General features: G+C 39.2%; 1 protein-coding gene across 3 annotated transcripts in view; it reads left to right on the top strand.

Annotated features, from left to right (window-relative positions):
* The first annotated feature begins 4,482 nt into the window (after positions 1–4,482).
* Positions 4,483–22,500, top strand: part of dspb (desmoplakin b) — a 58,067-nt gene continuing 40,049 nt past the window's right edge. For 2 of the 3 annotated variants that reach the window (XM_079888856.1, XM_079888854.1), the window contains exons 1-6: positions 4,483–4,905; positions 7,414–7,507; positions 9,333–9,463; positions 11,002–11,067; positions 12,534–12,690; positions 22,263–22,388. In XM_079888856.1, the coding sequence (XP_079744982.1) occupies positions 4,700–4,905; positions 7,414–7,507; positions 9,333–9,463; positions 11,002–11,067; positions 12,534–12,690; positions 22,263–22,388 (780 nt within the window). In that variant the 5' untranslated portion in view covers positions 4,483–4,699. The remainder of the gene's footprint in view (positions 4,906–7,413; positions 7,508–9,332; positions 9,464–11,001; positions 11,068–12,533; positions 12,691–22,262; positions 22,389–22,500) is intronic. The other variant, XM_079888855.1, reaches the window with a different exon arrangement.

The raw sequence follows: 22,500 nt of genomic DNA, 5'->3' as shown, positions 1-22,500 counted from the left end.
TGTGTGTTTGTGTGTTTTAAAGTAAGCGTCTGTTAGGCTTCATCCTGATCATCTCCACCCTCGCCAGAGGCGGCACGGGGGGAAAAAGACAGAACATGTTTGCATGTGTAAATGTGTGTGAAGGACAGCCTAATATTTCTGATGCTCTGGGAAAATCATTAGAGCGACTTCTGAAAAACATGGACCTCTAAATGTGCATCGATACAGTCAAAGAGTGTCAACTTCACATCAGATGTTTCTTTAAAACCCATTAAATTAAATATAGTCAAAACAAAATGTATTCAGACACCTTCAACATTTCTCACATTATCAGTTTATTCGCTATAGTTTGGAAAATGGTAATAAAATATGACGAACTCAGTTGATATTTGACTGGTTTTGTCCGTCCTTCTGTTAGACTGTCTCACACATGAATTATGTTGAATATCTGTCAGCTGTTAAATTTAACTACACTATTAGATAATACCAGTTTAGCTCAACCAATCACCAAGCAATGCTTCATTGTGTTCAGTCTGTGTGTAAAAAGAGCATTAGCAATTAAAGACAACACACTTCAGCAGAACATGATCAGCTCAAAGTGTCCCAATCATTTTTGCTCCCAAATGTTTATTAATGTCACTGGTAGTCTCTGTATGAAGAATTTTTGGGTATAATATGTCACAGTTTACTTTATTTTTCTCTCCTCACTTACATATATGAACTATAGTGTCCTGATCACACTAGTAAAAAAATATACAAAATGATATCTGGTGTCTGAGTATTTTGTGGTTTGACCGTATAGCCGCTCAAATCATTTGATGAGACATTTTTGAGTTCATATTGAGATCTCATAGTTGCACACTTTGGATGTCGTGAGCAAATTTGAGCACAGTTTGAGACTCTGAGAAGAAAAGCTTCAGTGTGGTTCTCTCGGCTATAGAACTCTAGGGTTCTTGACTCGATTTGAAAAAACCCTTTATGCCAAAAGGTTCTGTATATGAAAAAATGTCTTAAATGTTTGCATAATACTTTCATTCTAGTGATTTACGAGCTGTTTAATTCATAAAATGTGATTGCATCGCAAAATGTCATTGCTCTTCTTTCTGCCTTCTTTCTTATGCAATAATGATGTGCATGATTTCTTGCTGAGAAAGAGTTTTCACGAATGCTTCTGATTATGTGTTTGGTGACAGTCAGAGGTTTGGTGAGATGGAACGCGCTTCAGGCTGAGACATGCAGTAAACACCTTCAGAAATGAGCCCAGAGCAATGATTAACCCAGTGAATGTGACAGGCAGAAACTCCCTCTCTCTCTCCCTGTGTGTGTGTGTGTGCGCGGTCAGATGCGCTCATCCACTCGTCCTGGTGTGAAATACTGCGACTGCATGTCTGGGTCCGTTCACACCCACAGAAACACCAGCGTTCTTTTCAAGCCAATGTGAAGCGTCACCCGTAACACATTTTACTTCTGTAATGTGATGTATTTAGAGTCTCAGTAAGTTATTATATTCTGATTACCTAAACAATCAGGAATAACATGCACTGTTGAAGCGTGCACAATAAGAGGAACATGTATTACAAAAGTAAATCATTTAAAACGTGCTCTTAAAAAGGTAATTGCCATACTTTTAATACTTTTTATATCTCACAATTCCGACTTTTTTCTGACAATTCCGGGTTTACCCACAATTCTGACTTTTTTTAAACAATATCGAGTTTATATCTCACAATTCCAACTTTTTTCTGACAATTCCGACTTTATATCTCACAATTCCGACTTTTTTCTGACAATTCTAGGTTTATATCTCACAATTACGAATTTTTTCTGACAATTCCGGGTTTTTATCCCACAATTCTGACTTTTTTTTAACAATATCGAGTTTAAATCTCACAATTCCGACTTTTTTCAAACAATTCCAAGTTTATATCTCAAAATTCCGACTTTTTTCTCACAATATCGAGTTTATATCTCACAATTCCGACTTTTTTTCTGACAATTCCGACTTTTTATCCCACAATTCCGACTTTTTTCTAACAATTCCGAGTTTATATCTCAAAATTCTGACTTTTTTCTCACAATATCGAGTTTATATCTCACAATTCCGACTTTTTTCTAACAATTCTAAGTTTATATCTCACAATTCCGACTTTTTTCTGACAATTCCGGGTTTTTATCCCACAATTCCGACTTTTTTCCTAACAATTCCGAGTTTATATCTCACACTTACGACTTTTTTCTGACAATTCCGGGTTTTTATCTCGCAATTTCGAGTTTATACCTCAGAATTCTGAGAAGAAAAGTCTGAATTTTGAGTCCTACATTGTTTGCTCTGTACATGTGTCCTCTGGGATCTATTTGTCGTCGCTATGACATTTATCATATGTATGCTGATGACACACAGATCTATCTACCTCTCAAAGTCGGGAACGAACAGTCCCTCAAGTCTTTGTTGGACCGTTTGAACGAGTTTAAAATTTGGCTGTCTAAAAACTGAATGAAAAAAAATCTGAAATGACAATATTTGGTCCACAAATTTGCAAAGAGAAGATAGCCAATATCCTCGCTCCATTAGAAATGGCGGTGAAAGATGTGTGAAGTGTGAGAAATCTTGGCGTAATAGTCGACTCATCGCTTAGCTTTGACAAACAGATAAACTCTGTTGTAAAGAATAGCTTTTATCAGCTTAGAGTGATTTCTAAGATAAAACCCCTTCTCACTTCCCAAGATCTGGAGGTCATCGTCCACGCTTTTATTACATTAAGACTAGACTTCTGCAACTCTCTTTATGCAGGGATCTGCCAACGTCAACTGCGTCGTCTACAGCTGGTGCAGAATGGCTTCTGACTGGCACTAAAAATAGGGACCACTTTACTCCAGTAATACGCTGTCTTCATTGGCTACCGGTTCATTACAGGATTGAGTATAAGATTTTACTAATGGTTTTTAAAGCAATGCATAACATGTCCCCAACTACATTGTTGACCTTTTAGGATCGTACAAATCAGATCAACGAACCAACTTCTGCTGACGGTCCCTTATTCCAAAAAGAAGTCAAAGGGTGGCGAGCTTTTGGCCCCCAAGCTGTGGAACAGTCTTCCCTCTCATATCCGGCTAGCTCAGACAATAGAAATTTTTAAGTCTCAATTAAAAACGTATCTTTTTAACCTCGCTTTTAGCAATGTGCATTGTACATTGTAGATATAATTTACTCTCTTTTAGTTTTCACTATTTTAATTCTTTCTACACTGACCTCACTATACTGTTATAGTGTGTGGTCTTACCTTCATATATGCCTTCATACATGAATGTCTTACTGTTTTTAGTTAACTGTGAAGCACTTTGGGCAACAACGTTGCTATTAAATGTGCTTTATAAATAAATAAAAGTTGAAGCTGAATTGTGAGATAAAGTCACAATAATAATTTTTATTTTATTCTATAGCAGAAAAATAAAAAACTCAGAATTCCCGAAAAGCAATTCAGAATTTTGAGATGTAAACTTGCAATTGTAAGAAAAAATCAGAATATGAGTGCATGCGGAAAGACTCTCATGCAACATGTTCAATTCACTTTCACTGAATGCAGAAGTTGTATTTACATCGTGCAGAGGTTCTGTATTTACTGCAGCGAACGACCTCTGAGTTCGACCTCTGAGAAAGTCAGAGCCACAACACACCGCACCCAAACACACTCTGATCATTTCAGAAGAGAAGCACCACATCTGATCACATTCACTGGTGCGGATAGTTGGAGTTTAATGTGCACGCATTAGCTGTGTCCTGTGTTAACCTGTTTGATTTCTGGCATACCTGTGCACCACATCTTTATTCAGGTGCCAAGAGTGACTGAAGCTTAATGACAGAAACTGACAGAAATACTCGTCTTTCCTGTTGACCCAGAACCATCACTGGCAAACACTTCAGGATGCACATTCAAATGATCTCTGAGGAACTTGGACTTTTTAAACTCAACATCAAGATTAAAGGCTAAAACATTAATTTCACAAGCATTATATGTAAATAGCCCACGTAAAGGGAAAGTGTTTTAAAACACGTAAAGTCTTGCACCATTTTACATTTTACAAGTTTTATATGTGCACAGTACATTTCAAGTTACTAATATGAAAAACTGAAGTTTAATGGATCAGTGTCAAAAAATATGAGATGGGAGAAAAAATATATATGTCAATGCTTTTAATGCATTCAAACGCATTTAATGCATTAAATGCATTTGAATGTATGTATTCAATGCATTTAAATCGTTATGCAAATGCATTTCTGAAAGCGTTCGGTATATGCTCTCTTAATTCATCGGATGTCATAAATCTGCATGCACGATCATTAGCAACAAGTGTGTTTCTGAAAATAGTTTTAAACATGTCATTGTGCTGAATGAAATAGTGAGCTTCCCTGAACAGTACACAGAGAGAGAGAGACACCTCCCTGCAGGCATGTGTGTGTGAGGGTGTGTGTGTGTTCAGATGCGGGTCTGTGGGAGTGACTATAGATCATTAAACTGCATGTTTAGGGTGTGTGTGTTCAGATGCGGGTCTGTGGGAGTGACTTCAGATCGTTAAACTGCGGCTCTTCCCTGTGGACTGTCCTCAGTCCAGTTGCGCTCGGAGGATCTTCACGACTGGTTTCATCTGGAGCTGCGGGTCTGATCTCAGGTTCACTTTTTAAACTCCGCCATTTTAGGTGTAAAGCTGAGGCTCAGTCATCATGAGCATGTACGGCTCGCAGCGCGGGCTCAACATGATGGGACGCCGCACGGGATCGCGCAGCGAGATCAACGCGACGCCCGCGTATCCGTACGCGCGCAGTGAGGCGGTGGTGCAGCATGTGAATAATGGGTTAACACAGGAATATGTGGAGACTGGAAGATACGACCAAAGTTTCTCCAGAGGCTCGATGAGCGCGGGACAAGTGTGAGTAAACACCTGTTACCTGCGTTTGTGTTTGTGTGTGTGTGTGTGCTTGTAACGTAGGCTTCTGCAAGTGTGTGCGTCATTTCACCTCTGTAAAAAATAATGATCGATAAGTTATGACAACATATGGTTTTACATTGCTTTAACTCATCAAAATAGGTTAAGCAATTTTTAACTTTTTTATAAGTTATTCAAGATTGAACAATTTCAGTTTAATGTCATTTAAGTTTAAATGACTTAAACATCCAAGTTGATTGTACTTAAATTAAAGCAGCAACTTTAAATTATAATTTAAATTAGATTAAAGGTTTGCATTAACATAGCCTACACTAGTATATGCTAATGCAACATTTGTTTTGGTCTGCGAACAGGTAATAAGTTGCTGCATTAAATATTTAAGCAGTCAGCTTGAATGTTTAAGTCATTTCAACTTAAATTAAACGAGTTGAATCTTATATAACTCATAAAAAGAAATGGAAAACTGCTTAACTTATTTTGATGAGTTAAAGCAATTGTAAAAAAAACACGTTGTCATACGTTATTGATCATGTTTTTTTTAGTGTACAACAAAAATAAATGTCATGCATAATGTGAGTATTCAGTGTTCCATCAAAGAAAAAATGTAATTTTATACAAAATGGTTTCCATTTAGATCATTCAAACTAGTTTTAAAAACAATAATACATAGAGAAGTAGGCCTGTTTAACAAAGAGTGAAGGAGTAAAACTTAAATAGTGCTCAGTCAAGTAAGTGAAACTGTATTATAATACAGCAGATGTTCAAAGGTTAATAATAAGCACATCAGAGGCTGTCATAACTGCCAGAACGTGAGTTATAAAGGGTTATAAAGCATGGTTGTGTAATGTTGAATGTAGGCCTGTGCTGGCAGGTGTAATACAATCCCTGCTGCTTCTGTGTGGCTCTTTGTGTTTCTCCGTGAGTTTACAGGTCACTTTCAGACTCTTGTCCTGCAAAGCTTCCTGTAAACCTATTGCAGATCCTGCGGGAAAAGCCGAGCGTATCCAGGCGCTCCACAGAAGTTCATGAGTCATTTGGCAGCCACTGCTCATAAACATGAATAACGACTCTGTTGTGCATTCATATGCATATTCTCCATTCAAATGAGACTCTCATCTCGCATCGTTTAGAAGTGTCTGTTTTCTGTTTGTTTACTGGCATAATCTCATTTGTTGAACTTTTGCACTGAAATATTACATTTGTTTCACTTGTTTTAAACGCCTACTCAAGATATTAATGTAAAATAATGCAGCAGATAAAATTAAATCAAATAAAACAATATTTTAATTTGGTTTATTTTAAGGATTTATTTGAATGTTTATATATTTTATTTTCAACAATATGCTTTAAAAATGCTTTATATATAGTATAATAATAAATTATAATAATTAAAAACTTTTAAATATGTAATATTTTAAATATATTTTCAATAATATAATGTCATATTTTAATATACACATTTTTTAATTATGTATATTTAATATATTTTAATATATATATGATGCACCAGATAAAATTAAATAAAATAAAAAATATTTTAATATGGTTTATTTTAATTAATTTTAATATTTATATATTCAATTTATATAAACAAACTGTATTATAATAAATAATAATTTTAAAAAATATGCGTTAAAATGCTTTTTATATACATATAATATTTATATACTTTTTTAAATATATAGCATATATATAGCATTAAATATTTAAAAATTCTTAATAATATAATGTCATATTTTGTATAAACATCAAAAATTATTGTTATATATATATATATATATATATATATATATAATTTTGTATTTGTTTTACATTTTAAAGTTAAAGTCTATGTTTTACACAGTCAATTTGATGCATGTTTTTGAAAAGTTAAAAGCGTTCGCTTTAAGTATATTTTTCCAACAGAAGCTGATATGCTTGATTGTTTCGACACAACATTAAACTGCCTTTATCTAGATTATTAATTGGATAAAAGATCTATAACTAACTATAAATGTTAGCTGGAGACATAAAACCTGTAATATAATATAACCTGCCAAATATAAGCCAGGACGTATTGGAAGCGAAACAGTGTTGTTTTCAGTATGGAGAGATTGATTGTGAATGAGTTTGACCTGCGTCGGCTTCGACCGAGAGATCTCGCAGGAATGCATCGCAGTAAAACAGAGAAGAACAAGCTGTTCATAAACCACCAAGAATCTGTCAGTTGTCTGTGGAGAAGTGTTTACTCTCGCAGGGTGAACAGTGTAAAGCCCGTTCATACATCTCTGTCTTGCTTAAACACACTGAAAATTGCATTTATTGGTCAAACGTTTGGAATAAATAAGATTTTTTTGAGTCTGTTTACCAAGGCTGCATTTATTTGATGCAGTAAAAACAGTGAAATATTATTATGATTTAAAAGAAATGTTTTCTATTTGAATGCATTTTAAAATGTAATTTATTCCTGTGATGCAAAGCTGATTTTTAGTTTTTTTTTTGTCCCACCAGTTCTGCCTCCATGCAGTCAATGCAACAGCGGATCTTTCTTCTGCAGGGCCAGGTCCAGGATTACCTGGACAAGACTGCATTCATATTAAAGTCTGTGAGTAGCATATACACACACACACACACGTTTGACCTTCCACTGTGGATTTAAGCTCATTTCAAGAGTTCACAGGATCGTAAATGTGCTGTAAAGCTCATGAGAATCATGAGAGTCTGTTTGCTGCGTTCATACGCACATAATTCACATTTCTCAGATAATAAAAGGCTCATGTAATGAGTCATTCTGGAGAAAATGAAAGTGAAACACGTGAATAGTGCATGTGTTACAATAATAGTTTATTTTAGTTCATTACTTTACACATATTAAACTAATTATTCATATTTTGTTGTTTTATTTTCATCGTTACCTCCGTTTTTCTCTTTTTTTGTGTGTGTGTGTGTGTTTTTATTTATTATTTACCGGTATGTATCACAAAAATAATATAAGAAAAATATATATAATATAAAAAAAATTAGTTTACAATGAAAAAAAAAGTATCCTTATTTACTCGCCGTCATGTTGTTCGAAGCCTGAATGTTCTTCTGCGGAATATAAAAGTATAAAAAAGTACCAAAAAACATCATAAATAGTCCCATGTACTACTAAAAATTTTTGTACAGAGTTTAAATATTATAGTTATTTGTAATTATTTTCACTTTCCTTCACTTTCATCACGGCAGAAAATATTTCCTTCTTTATTTTCTTATTTTTGTCTTGTTTTCCAGCACAAATATCGAAACATTCATAAATAAAGATACATATTTACTGGAGAAGCAAAATGGCTGAAGATATTAAGTCTTGTTTTCCAATAAAAATGATAAAAAATAAATGTGTTTGTGCTTAAAACAAGGGAAGAAAGGCAAGAAAAATAGACTTTGCTTTTTAATTAGGTTTTTATTTTATTTATCTTACTATATGGACAGGTATTTTCATCTCTTAATCATAAACTCACTTAATTTTTAATTTTAAGTCTTAATATCTTCAGTCATCTTGCTACTCAAGTACATGTATCTTGATTTAAGAATGTTTTGATATTTGTGCTGGAAAAGACTAAACAAAATAAGACAAAAATACCAAATATTAAAGCTTTTTAAAGTTAAAGTTTGAGCATAAAGTCCCTCCATCGGGAGTTCTTCTCTATATCAGAGTCTGTGTTTCTGAACTCCTGAAACGCCTCCATTGTAGTCTTGAGTTTCTTCCGGGAACGAACACGCCACAATATTCCTCATTATAATAATTAATGCGCAGAATAAAGGGGCGGGGCCTGGTTGAGTTAGTTAGTAGTGTGTTAAACTGGCGGTTATGGAAAGGGGCGGGACATTTCCCAAACACACTCGAAGCGCTTGACCAATCACAACACACTGCTCCAGCCGACCAATCAGAGCACAGTGTGCTTTTCAGAAGGAGGGGCTTCATAGAGACAGGAAGTAAACAGAGCGTTACTGACAGACTGGGAAGAGAGGAGCCGCAACAATGGAGAATATGAGGAGAATAATCAACATTCAAGCAGGAAAACCTGCTCGAGTAGAGAAACAACAACAATACCTTGAAAAATTGGTCCTCTTTAATGCAACATGTTTGTAGTATCATTGATTTCAGTCATAAAAATCTCTCACTGGCCTGAATAAAGCGAATAGACGACAATGTTGATCATACAAACCTGAGATTATCACAAAACTGATTTTACAGATTTAATTTGTGTTTGTTCTGAAAATGCCAAATAAACAAAGGCCTAAACTCACACACTCGGCAGAGTGACTATTTGGATTTGTTGATCCTGGGCTTTTCTGATGGCTGGTTTCTATTGTTCTCTCTGTGTGTGTGTGTGTGTGTGTGTGTGTGTGTGTGTGTGTGTGTGTGTGTGTGTGTGTTTGCGCTGCAGGGCGGAGATGCAAACGCCTTCATGGAAGCTCAGAATTGCCTGGCGTCCGCTGTTGAGATCACCGAACAGCTCCGAGGTTTGGCCATGGAGCTGAACCAGCAGAACCTGCCGTCGGAGAGTGTGATGCGGAGGTGAGACACGTCAGGCATTTACATGTCGTGCAGAAACTTCCCAGGAACCTTGCAGCCTCAGAGTATTACACTAAAAACACCTCAGCAACCACACATCATGTTCTGCATCACATTCGCTTTATTTTGCCATAATATTTAGCGCTGAGAAGACCGGAAATAATGTGGAGTAGGAATGGGGAATTCTGTAAACGAAAGGGATTTAAAAGTCATTTCTGCCTACTATCGGCAGCAATTGTTGTGTGTTATGTGTGTATTTGTATAAGTGGGCCGCCTATCTTGGCCAGGACACTCCTGTAGAAGAGACTTTAATCTCAGTGAGGCTCTCTCCTGGTTAAATAAAAGCTAAAAAAAAAAAAAAAAATGATATTGCGTAATAATAAATTCAGACAAAGTTAAATTCATTAAAAAAGGCAAAACTGTTGCATGCAAAACTCACATGTCGATATCTTGATAAATGTACACTACCGTTTAAATGTTTGAGTTTATGTAGGAAAGAAATGAACACTGTTATTCAGCGAGGACGCGTTCATCTGACCAAAAGTGAGAGTAAAGACATTTATAATGTTACAAAATATTCTATTTCAAATAAATGCTGTTCTTTTAGAACTTTCAAATAATCTTGAAAAATATAATGTATCACAGTTTCCACAGAAATATGACTGTTTCCAACATTGATGATAGTCATAAATGTTTCTTGAGCATCAAATCATCATATTAGAGTGATTTCTGAAGGATCATGTGACACTGAAGACTGGAGTAATGATGCTGAAAATACAGCTTTGATCACAGGAATAAATTACACTATACTGTATATTCACATAGAGAACAGCTGATTTACATTAGAATAATATTTTAAATTTTTTACTGTATTTTGATCAAATAAATGCAGCCTTGTTGAGCAGAAGAGACTCTTTCAGAAAAATCTTACGGACCCCAAACCTTTAAACCGTAGTGTACATGCATGAATCCGTATGTTTCTAATAAAATTGGTCAAGAAAAATAGACTTTCCATTTGAATTATAATTATTTATTTATTTTATATTACCTTATGGACAGGTTTATTCTTCTTTTAAGTGTAAACTCACCTAATTTTGATTTTTTTAAAAAAAAACAATTTAATTGAAAAACAAGTCATATTAAATCTGAAATCATTTTGCTTCTCAAGTAAAAGTGTGTTGATTTAAGAATGTTTAGATATTTGTGCTGAAAAAAAAAAAAAAAACAAGACAAAAAAACTGAAATACTAAAGCAGTGATTGTATGTGAAAGAGCAGCGTGACCATTCTTCAAACTATCTTCTTTTGCATTACACCGAAGAAAGAAACTCATACGTGTTTGGAACAAAATGAGGATAAACGAACTACTTCACTCAGTTTGTTACAGTTTGCTAGATAGTCACGTATAGCCTATTCGTAGACATTAAACTGGATCTTCTGCTTGGTTTTCGTAATAAATCTCAATGCATGATTTTCTATGCTCACTTCCACTGTAACCTTATATTCTCTCTCTCTCTCTGTGTGTGTGTGTGTGTGTGAACAGTGTGCATGTATTTTCCGAGCAGATCCGGGATTTCAGCGGGGCTCTGAGTGGTTCTCAGCAACAGAGGTGGGGCAGCAGAACGATCCGGCGAACCATGAGGCTAAATAAAATAAATAAATAAATAATATTGCGTAATAATAAAGTTAAATTCATTAAAAAAGGCAAAACTGTTGCATGCAAAACTCACATGTCGATATCTTGATAAATGTACACTACCGTTTAAAATGTCTGAGTTTATGTAGGAAAGAAATGAACACTGTTATTCAGCGAGGACGCGTTCATCTGACCAAAAGTGAGAGTAAAGACATTTATAATGTTACAAAATATTCTATTTCAAATAAATGCTGTTCTTTTAGAACTTTCAAATAATCTTGAAAAATAAAATGTATCACAGTTTCCACAGAAATATGACTGTTTCCAACATTGATAATAATCATAAATGTTTCTTGAGCATCAAATCATCATATTAGAGTGATTTCTGGAGGATCATGTGACACTGAAGACTGGAGTAATGATGCTGAAAATACAGATTTGATCACAGGAATAAATTACACTTTACTGTATATCCACATAGAAAACAGATGATTTACACTGGAATAATATTTCACAATTTTTACTGTATTTTGATCAAATAAATGCAGCCTTGCTGAGCAGAAGAGACTCTTTCAGAAAAATCTTACGGACCCCAAACCTTTAAACCGTAGTGTACATGCATGAATCCGTATGTTTCTGGTCAAGAAAAATAGACTTTCCATTTGAATTATAATTATTTATTTATTTGATATCACCATATGGACAGGTTTATTCTTCTTTTAAGTGTAAACTCATTTCCCCCATTTTTTTTTCATTGAAAAACAAGTCATATTAAATCTGAAATCATTTTGCTTCTCAAGTAAATGTGTGTTGATTTAAGAATGTTTAGATATTTGTGCTGGAAAAGACAAAAAAAAAACAAGTAATAAAAACTCAGTGAGTGTTTTAGCGCAATTTTCTGACGTCATGGGATCACAACACTAAGAGATAGTAAATCTTTTTATGTTTTTTTTTTTTGTGTGCGTTCCCGAGATTAGACCTTCCTTAACATAATGCCGAAAACCCGAAGTCTCTAGGTGGTCTGGTTGAGGAGGAGATAGAAGTGCAAGATTGGTGCGCACAGACAGAACAGAAATCATGAGTTAACAATCGCAATTTTGTCCGGTGGAAAATTGCGCTAAAAAGACAAAAAAACTGAAATACTAAAGCAGTGATTGTATGTGAAAGAGCAGCATGACCATTCTTCATACTATCTTCTTTTGCATTACACCGAAGAAAGAAACTCATACGTGTTTGGAACAAAATGAGGATAAACGAACTACTTCACTCAGTTCGTTACAGTTTGCTAGATAGTCACGTATAGCCTATTCGTAGACATTAAACTGGATCTTCTGCTTGGTTTTCGTAATAAATCTCAATGCATGATTTTCTATGCTCACTTCCACTGTAACCTTATATTCTCTCTCTCTCTCTGTGTGTGTGTGTGTGTGTGTGAACAGTGTGCATGTATTTTCCGAGCAGATCCGAGATTTCGGCGGGGCTCAGAGTGGTCCTCAGCAGCAGAGGTGGGGCAGCAGAACGATCCGGCGAACCATGAGCCGTGAGGAACCCAGCCGTTACTTCAGCGAAGCCATGGCCTGGATCCTCCAGCAGAAGGTACATGACACTCACATGACGGGCTTTCTTTCGCAGGATGGTTCCCCGAGAACTAATGGTTCCCCTTAGGTGAAATCACAGGTGTGAACCCTCCCCTGGACCACGATCCGGAGCAAACGGACCAAATTTAGTCAGACGAAAAGAGAAAGTCTCGGTCCGGATCAAACTGAACAAAGTTTTGGTTTGTTTCTAGTGTGAACGCATTTTTTGTATGGTTCGGACTTTCAGAACATTTACAGGAAGTTCCGGATGATCCCGCAGGATTGCTCGCTCTTCTCCTCCTTTCCTGCCGGCGACGATGAAATGTTCGCACAATGAGGACATTCATTTGGCGAATGTGACTAGCCTTGAGTATAGCTGGAGCTGCAGGGAGTAATGCCATAATAATAATAGTATAGTGGCAACGATATGCGTCTGTCAGAGCCCGTCTACGGAGAGCCTGCCCACTCCCTATTAAGTCCTATTGTACCGAATTGTGGTTGTAGTTCCACCAGAGTTCCACTGGGGGCGATCACCCATGAGTGCAGAATGAATGGGAGTCTATGGGGCTAGACGGCTAAATGTGTCTCTTTCACCCGATTGCCGTTGAGAAATCTCAGATTTGATTGTAGGTTTTGCAAGTTCAACATGGGTTATAGGTCGAAAGTTGAATGAACGAGTACTTATGTCCTTTCGATTTCTTACAGGTTGAGTTGTTGTTGCCCATAACACGCTAGCATTCTGCTAATGAACGCTGATTGGTCAGTGAAGGACTGATTACGACCAGAGATACCGCTCGATGGTCTTTTAAAACAACAAAACAAAAACTCTTCTAGCGTGTGTGTTTCCCTGTGTCGGCTGTGTTGTGTGTTTACCTGTGTCAGCTGTGTTGTGTGTTTCCCTGTGTCGGCTGTGTTGTGTGTTTACCTGTGTTGTGTGTTTACCTGTGTCAGCTGTGTCGTGTGTTTCCCTGTGTCAGCTGTGTTGTGTGTTTCCCTGTGTCAGCTGTGTTGTGTGTTTACCTGTGTCAGCTGTGTCGTGTGTTTACCTGTGTCAGCTGTGTTGTGTGTTTACCTGTGTCAGCTGTGTTGTGTGTTTACCTGTGTCAGCTGTGTTGTGTGTTTACCTGTGTCGTGTGTTTCCCTGTGTCAGCTGTGTTGTGTGTTTACCTGTGTTGTGTGTTTACCTGTGTTGTGTGTTTACCTGTGTCAGCTGTGTCGTGTGTTTACCTGTGTCAGCTGTGTTGTGTGTTTACCTGTGTCAGCTGTGTTGTGTGTTTACCTGTGTCAGCTGTGTTGTGTGTTTCCCTGTGTCAGCTGTGTTGTGTGTTTCCCTGTGTCAGCTGTGTTGTGTGTTTACCTGTGTCAGCTGTGTCGTGTGTTTACCTGTGTCAGCTGTGTTGTGTGTTTACCTGTGTCAGCTGTGTTGTGTGTTTACCTGTGTCAGCTGTGTTGTGTGTTTACCTGTGTCGTGTGTTTCCCTGTGTCAGCTGTGTTGTGTTTACCTGTGTTGTGTGTTTACCTGTGTTGTGTGTTTACCTGTGTCAGCTGTGTCGTGTGTTTCCCTGTGTCAGCTGTGTCGTGTGTTTACCTGTGTCAGCTGTGTTGTGTGTTTACCTGTGTCAGCTGTGTTGTGTGTTTACCTGTGTCGTGTGTTTACCTGTGTCAGCTGTGTCGTGTGTTTCCCTGTGTCAGCTGTGTTGTGTGTTTACCTGTGTCAGCTGTGTTGTGTGTTTGTCTGTGTCAGCTGTGTCGTGTGTTTACCTGTGTCAGCTGTGTTGTGTGTTTACCTGTGTCAGCTGTGTTGTGTGTTTACCTGTGTCGTGTGTTTACCTGTGTCAGCTGTGTCGTGTGTTTCCCTGTGTCAGCTGTGTTGTGTGTTTACCTGTGTCAGCTGTGTTGTGTGTTTGTCTGTGTCAGCTGTGTCGTGTGTTTACCTGTGTCAGCTGTGTTGTGTGTTTACCTGTGTCAGCTGTGTTGTGTGTTTACCTGTGTCGTGTGTTTACCTGTGTCAGCTGTGTCGTGTGTTTCCCTGTGTCAGCTGTGTTGTGTGTTTACCTGTGTCAGCTGTGTTGTGTGTTTGCCTGTGTCGTGTGTTTCCCTGTGTCAGCTGTGTTGTGTGTTTACCTGTGTTGTGTGTTTACCTGTGTCAGCTGTGTCGTGTGTTTCCCTGTGTCAGCTGTGTTGTGTGTTTACCTGTGTCAGCTGTGTTGTGTGTTTGTCTGTGTCAGCTGTGTTGTGTGTTTGTCTGTGTCAGCTCAGCTGTGTTGTGTGTTTACCTGTGTCAGCTGTGTTGTGTGTTTGCCTGTGTCAGCTGTGTTGTGTGTTTACCTGTGTCAGCTGTGTTGTGTGTTTACCTGTGTCAGCTGTGTTGTGTGTTTACCTGTGTCAGCTGTGTTGTGTGTTTACCTGTGTCGTGTGTTTACCTGTGTCAGCTGTGTTGTGTGTTTGTCTGTGTCAGCTGTGTTGTGTGTTTGTCTGTGTCAGCTCAGCTGTGTCGTGTGTTTGTCTGTGTCAGCTGTGTCGTGTGTTTACCTGTGTCGGCTGTGATGTGTGTTTACCTGTGTCGGCTGTGTTGTGTGTTTGCCTGTGTCAGCTGTGTTGTGTGTTTACCTGTGTCAGCTGTGTTGTGTGTTTACCTGTGTCAGCTGTGTTGTGTGTTTACCTGTGTCAGCTGTGTTGTGTGTTTACCTGTGTCAGCTGTGTCGTGTGTTTACCTGTGTCAGCTGTGTTGTGTGTTTACCTGTGTCGTGTGTTTACCTGTGTCAGCTGTGTCGTGTGTTTACCTGTGTCAGCTGTGTCGTGTGTTTGCCTGTGTCAGCTGTGTTGTGTGTTTCCCTGTGTCAGCTGTGTTGTGTGTTTGTCTGTGTCAGCTGTGTTGTGTGTTTGTCTGTGTCAGCTCAGCTGTGTCGTGTGTTTGTCTGTGTCAGCTGTGTCGTGTGTTTACCTGTGTCGGCTGTGATGTGTGTTTACCTGTGTCGGCTGTGTTGTGTGTTTGCCTGTGTCAGCTGTGTTGTGTGTTTACCTGTGTCAGCTGTGTTGTGTGTTTACCTGTGTCAGCTGTGTTGTGTGTTTACCTGTGTCAGCTGTGTTGTGTGTTTACCTGTGTCAGCTGTGTCGTGTGTTTACCTGTGTCAGCTGTGTTGTGTGTTTACCTGTGTCGTGTGTTTACCTGTGTCAGCTGTGTCGTGTGTTTACCTGTGTCAGCTGTGTCGTGTGTTTGCCTGTGTCAGCTGTGTTGTGTGTTTCCCTGTGTCAGCTGTGTTGTGTGTTTACCTGTGTCAGCTGTGTTGTGTGTTTGCCTGTGTCAGCTGTGTTGTGTGTTTACCTGTGTCGGCTGTGTTGTGTGTTTACCTGTGTCAGCTGTGTTGTGTGTTTCCCTGTGTCAGCTGTGCTGTGTGTTTACCTGTGTCAGCTGTGTTGTGTGTTTACCTGTGTCAGCTGTGTTGTGTGTTTACCTGTGTCAGCTGTGTTGTGTGTTTACCTGTGTCGTGTGTTTACCTGTGTCAGCTGTGTCGTGTGTTTCCCTGTGTCAGCTGTGTTGTGTGTTTACCTGTGTCAGCTGTGTTGTGTGTTTACCTGTGTCGTGTGTTTCCCTGTGTCAGCTGTGTTGTGTGTTTACCTGTGTTGTGTGTTTACCTGTGTCAGCTGTGTCGTGTGTTTCCCTGTGTTGTGTGTTTGCCTGTGTCAGCTGTGTTGTGTGTTTACCTGTGTCAGCTGTGTTGTGTGTTTGTCTGTGTCAGCTGTGTTGTGTGTTTGTCTGTGTCAGCTCAGCTGTGTCGTGTGTTTCCCTGTGTCAGCTGTGTTGTGTTTACCTGTGTCAGCTGTGTTGTGTGTTTGTCTGTGTCAGCTGTGTCGTGTGTTTACCTGTGTCAGCTGTGTTGTGTGTTTACCTGTGTCAGCTGTGTTGTGTGTTTACCTGTGTCGTGTGTTTACCTGTGTCAGCTGTGTCGTGTGTTTCCCTGTGTCAGCTGTGTTGTGTGTTTACCTGTGTCAGCTGTGTTGTGTGTTTACCTGTGTCGTGTGTTTCCCTGTGTCAGCTGTGTTGTGTGTTTACCTGTGTTGTGTGTTTACCTGTGTCAGCTGTGTCGTGTGTTTCCCTGTGTCAGCTGTGTTGTGTGTTTACCTGTGTCAGCTGTGTTGTGTGTTTGTCTGTGTCAGCTGTGTTGTGTGTTTGTCTGTGTCAGCTCAGCTGTGTTGTGTGTTTACCTGTGTCAGCTGTGTTGTGTGTTTGTCTGTGTCAGCTGTGTCGTGTGTTTACCTGTGTCGGCTGTGTTGTGTGTTTACCTGTGTCGGCTGTGTTGTGTGTTTACCTGTGTCAGCTGTGTTGTGTGTTTCCCTGTGTCAGCTGTGTTGTGTGTTTACCTGTGTCAGCTGTGTTGTGTGTTTACCTGTGTCAGCTGTGTTGTGTGTTTACCTGTGTCAGCTGTGTTGTGTGTTTGTCTGTGTCAGCTGTGTTGTGTGTTTGCCTGTGTCAGCTGTGTTGTGTGTTTCTCTGTGTCAGCTGTGTCGTGTGTTTACCTGTGTCAGCTGTGTTGTGTGTTTGTCTGTGTCAGCTGTGTTGTGTGTTTGCCTGTGTCAGCTGTGTTGTGTGTTTGTCTGTGTCAGCTGTGTTGTGTGTTTACCTGTGTTGTGTGTTTACCTGTGTCGGCTGTGTCGTGTGTTTACCTGTGTCAGCTGTGTTGTGTGTTTACCTGTGTCAGCTGTGTTGTGTGTTTACCTGTGTTGTGTGTTTCCCTGTGTCAGCTGTGTTGTGTGTTTGCCTGTGTCAGCTGTGTCGTGTGTTTCCCTGTGTCAGCTGTGTCGTGTGTTTGCCTGTGTCAGCTGTGTTGTGTGTTTGCCTGTGTCAGCTGTGTCGTGTGTTTGCCTGTGTCAGCTGTGTCGTGTGTTTACCTGTGTCAGCTGTGTTGTGTTTACCTGTGTCAGCTGTGTCGTGTGTTTACCTGTGTCAGCTGTGTCGTGTGTTTGCCTGTGTCAGCTGTGTTGTGTGTTTACCTGTGTCAGCTGTGTCGTGTGTTTGCCTGTGTCAGCTGTGTTGTGTGTTTGCCTGTGTCAGCTGTGTCGTGTGTTTGCCTGTGTCAGCTGTGTCGTGTGTTTGCCTGTGTCAGCTGTGTTGTGTGTTTCCCTGTGTCAGCTGTGTTGTGTGTTTGCCTGTGTCAGCTGTGTCGTGTGTTTCCCTGTGTCAGCTGTGTCGTGTGTTTGCCTGTGTCAGCTGTGTCGTGTGTTTGCCTGTGTCAGCTGTGTTGTGTTTACCTGTGTCAGCTGTGTCGTGTGTTTACCTGTGTCAGCTGTGTCGTGTGTTTGCCTGTGTCAGCTGTGTTGTGTGTTTGCCTGTGTCAGCTTTGTCGTGTGTTTGCCTGTGTCAGCTGTGTCGTGTGTTTGCCTGTGTCAGCTGTGTCGTGTGTTTGCCTGTGTCAGCTGTGTTGTGTGTTTCCCTGTGTCAGCTGTGTTGTGTGTTTGCCTGTGTCAGCTGTGTTGTGTGTTTGCCTGTGTCAGCTGTGTCGTGTGTTTGCCTGTGTCAGCTGTGTTGTGTTTACCTGTGTCAGCTGTGTCGTGTGTTTACCTGTGTCAGCTGTGTCGTGTGTTTGCCTGTGTCAGCTGTGTTGTGTGTTTGCCTGTGTCAGCTTTGTCGTGTGTTTGCCTGTGTCAGCTGTGTTGTGTGTTTACCTGTGTCAGCTGTGTCGTGTGTTTCCCTGTGTCAGCTGTGTTGTGTGTTTGCCTGTGTCAGCTGTGTTGTGTGTTTGCCTGTGTCAGCTGTGTTGTGTGTTTCCCTGTGTCAGCTGTGTTGTGTGTTTGCCTGTGTCGGCTGTGTTGTGTGTTTGCCTGTGTCGGCTGTGTTGTGTGTTTGCCTGTGTCAGCTGTGTTGTGTGTTTGCCTGTGTCGGCTGTGTTGTGTGTTTGCCTGTGTCAGCTGTGTTGTGTGTTTCCCTGTGTCAGCTGTGTTGTGTGTTTCCCTGTGTCAGCTGTGTTGTGTGTTTACCTGTGTCAGCTGTGTTGTCGATGCCTCGAGAGAAAAGAAAGTGTAGAGCTGAAAGCACCAGAGCGACTGAAGGATTGCCGTAAAGCAGTATCTCTGGTCGTACGATGTGTATGACGTCATTGACACTTTAAAAGACTTTTCAAAGCAAATAAGTGACTCTAAAAAATCTAACACCCAGCAATGTGTAATTTCTTTGCATGTCCTTTCGAATACAACATTCAAATTACTAGACAAAAAATTATATCCGAAGAAAAGTGGATTTTGAGGGGTATAGCGCCATAGACCTCCATTCATTCTGCACTCGTCCTGTGAGCGCCCTCATGTGGAGCCAGAGTGGAACTGCAACCAGTTCAGAAGCCGGAAGTTTACTGAGAGTGGAAGTTCTCCCCTTATTAGACATTCTCTGCGTCTGTTCATTCATTCCTGTCAAAGTTACCCGCCGAACTGACAACACGCTGACGTCAGACGCACGTCCGTTTACAAGCGAATCAATGTCGAGATGCAGCCCACAGAGATGATGATGACAGGACGGAAGTGTGTCATGTAAAGTTCTTTAGTGCGCTCGCATAACTGCACTGTGAAACCAAACCAAAACTGACCGAATGTGTAAAATGTATCAAAACATGAACTTTGGTGCGGACCTCGGTGTGAAAGCGCCCTAACAGTCCTGTCTATAATACGTGATTATATAGAACTGTTATACAGGGAAAGTAGACAGTAATGAAGAGGTATTAGCGTGTGTCGTGTGGATGCTGAGCAGAAACACATGATCATGTTTCTCTCGGTCTCCTCAAAGTCGCGTTGGGTTTTCTCCTCCGCGTAAAGGTTACGAGGCTCATCTATCACTGTTTTCATGTTCGTAGAGCTAGTTTCTGGAGTAAATATATAGGCTATAATCTGTGTGTTTACACTGCTTTTTTAAAAATGGCGGGTGCTGGTGTTTGCGTGCGTTCGGCCAATCAGCGAACACTAACGTCACAGATAGTTCCTATAGCGCTGGTTTAAACCGACTCAATTAAATTAGCTAAATTGGGTCCTCTAAAAGCTAAATTAGCTCCTCTTAAAGCTAAATTAGATCCTCTAAAAGGAGTTGCTAGAACTAAAATCGTTCCTGGTTCCTGCGGTGCGAACAAACACACAGAAGCCCCTATAGCTGTCGTCACTCTTCAGAACCTTATCGAAGTCTCGAAACTCTTACACTGCTTTATCCAAGCAAGACACAACACGTTTCAGGTGTTTCAGGACTGGCCATGTTTGCAGCCGATTATAATAAAGCACGATTGTGAAATATTGCAATGGCTTTAATGTAGTTTCTATGTTATTTGATATAAACGTATATCAAATATATATATATATAATATATAAATATATAAATCAATATAGATATGAAAATATACAAAATATAGTAATAAATAAAACAAATCTAAATGTACACTAGTTTTGAAAGAATTTGACCCAAGGCTGCATTTATTTGATCAAAATACAGTAAAAATTGTGAAATATTATTCTAATGTCAATCAGCTGTTTTCTATGTGAATATACAGTAAAGTGTAATTTATTCCTGTGATCACAGCTGTATTTTCAGCATCATTACTCCAGTCTTCAGTGTCACATGATCCTTCAGAAATCACTCTAATATGATGATTTGATGATCAAGAAACATTTATGATTATTATCATTGGTTGAAAACAGTAATTTATTTGAAATAGAATCTTTTGTAACATTATAAATGTCTTCACGGTCAGTTTTTTGATCAATTTAATGCATCCTTGCTGAATAAGATTGTAAATATCTTTTGAATGCTAGTGTATCTGATATACTGATATACAGTATAAGTGAAGCAGGATTCTCAACCAATGAGATCTCAGCGTGGGCGGAGCTTCTCAGCCTGATGTGACAGAAATAGACATCAACTTGACAGCACAGAGATAGCAGTTATCTCGCGCGCTCTGTGCCGATAGGACTCGGGTGAGAAGTTTTCCCAGGACAGACAGAGCGAGAGAAAACGAAAGAAAAACTGAGCAGACGAAATGAAACTCAGAGAGATTAGAGCGAGACATCCAGCCAAAATACACAAACTGCCTCTCACTCGACCACAGAAACACTGCTTTCAGACTCAAACTGTTGACCCAGCATTACTCTCTCTCTCTCTGTCTCTCTCTGTCTCTCTCTCTCTCTCTGCTCTCTCTCTCTCTCTCTCTCTCTCTCTCTCTCTCTCTCTCTCTCTGTCTCTCTCTCTCTCTCTCTCTCTCTCTCTCTCTCTCTCTCTCTCTAAACCCCCAGAATTCCTCAGACCCACGCAGGGGTCAGTAATGACACGACACTCCTCCTGTCAGCGAGGTCAGAGTTAATGAAAAACAGACGTTTGCTGTGTGTTTTCCCAGTAACGGGGAAAGTTCCTGCAAGGTTCTCTCTGCCAGTAACATTAGCATAAAAACATTATTTCTTTGTATCATTTATTATAAAAAAATAGAGATTTATGTTTTGTTTTTGTTTTTTAAAAAATGTTTCTACTTGTTTCAGAATGTTCCGAGAACGTTCAAAAGTAACATTCCATATTTGTTTGAAGAATGATGAAATGGAATGTTCAAAAACATTCTTGCAGTAACGTTAATGAACATTCATTCAGAGTTATCTGACCTTTAATAATGTTCAAAAAATGCACTGTTGGTTAAAATGCTAAATTTGTTTTACATTGTGTGTGTAAATGAATATTCTTGGACTTGGCGCTGAAACCCAAAGCTCAGGACAATAGAGACGCCAGAATAACAATATTCATGATTCTGATTCTGAAGCTGAAAATACAGAATTATTTTAGATGAATATTCTTGCACTCTTTCACTGACTAGATATATTTAAAATAATGTCGGACACTTTTAACTGGTAACAGACATTTAGCATTATCAGGACACACAAATATTCCCCCATTGCATTATTATACATTATATTCAACTTTATATATAGTAGTTTAATGTAGTACTGACCCTAAAACTCTGAAAACTTGAATTTTTTTGGTGAATTTTTTATTTTGGGTGAACTATCCACGATACATATTGTTGCATTGCGATATATTGAGACGGCTCTGTTATCTGTACATCGATCGTGGAAGTTTTTTTTCTGAAACATTTTATGTTGGATGTTTAACGTTTTCAAAATGTTGCTACATGTTTCAGAACGTCCCGAAAACATTCCAAACTTGTTTGAAGAATGATGAAATGGAATGTTCACTTTAACATTCGCATTACCAAAAACATTGTTAAAAAACTGGACGTTTGAACTTTCAGAAAGAATATTTTTAGAACTAAACAGGAACGTAAGTTATGCAAATACATATTTTTATTATGATATTGATACTGCAGTTAATCCACTGCATACGGAGCAGAAAACAACAGACTTCCAGTGTAAACACTTAAAATAGGAACGCTTTAGTTTTGATGCAACAAAACAAGCCATGAGATTCAGTGTGAGTTGTAATTAAATTTTAGTTGACAGTCTAAACATCCTTTAACCAATTTCAGCTAGCTGTAAATCTATCAATCAATCAATCATTTTATTTCTAAAGCACTTTAAAAACAACACGTGTTGAGTGTGAAGTGTGTGTGTGTGTGTGAGCAGCGCATGATCGAGACGTCATCATGGGGAGATGATCTAGAAACCATCCAGCAGCAGATGACCAATCACAGCACGTTTCACAGCTCCATCCAGAGAAGTGCGGAGGTGGATCGAGCCCGAGCGGATCTGGTGAGTTCAGGACTACACACACACACACACACACACACACACACACACACACACACGTGACCTTCAGCACTGAGAGATCTCGATCTGCACCACATGGCTGCGGGACTGGACC

The sequence above is a fragment of the Squalius cephalus genome (genome assembly GCF_949319135.1).
Source record: "Squalius cephalus genome assembly, chromosome: 12".
Classification (NCBI taxonomy): Eukaryota; Metazoa; Chordata; class Actinopteri; order Cypriniformes; family Leuciscidae; genus Squalius; species Squalius cephalus.
This window is presented reverse-complemented; position numbering and strand designations above follow the sequence as displayed.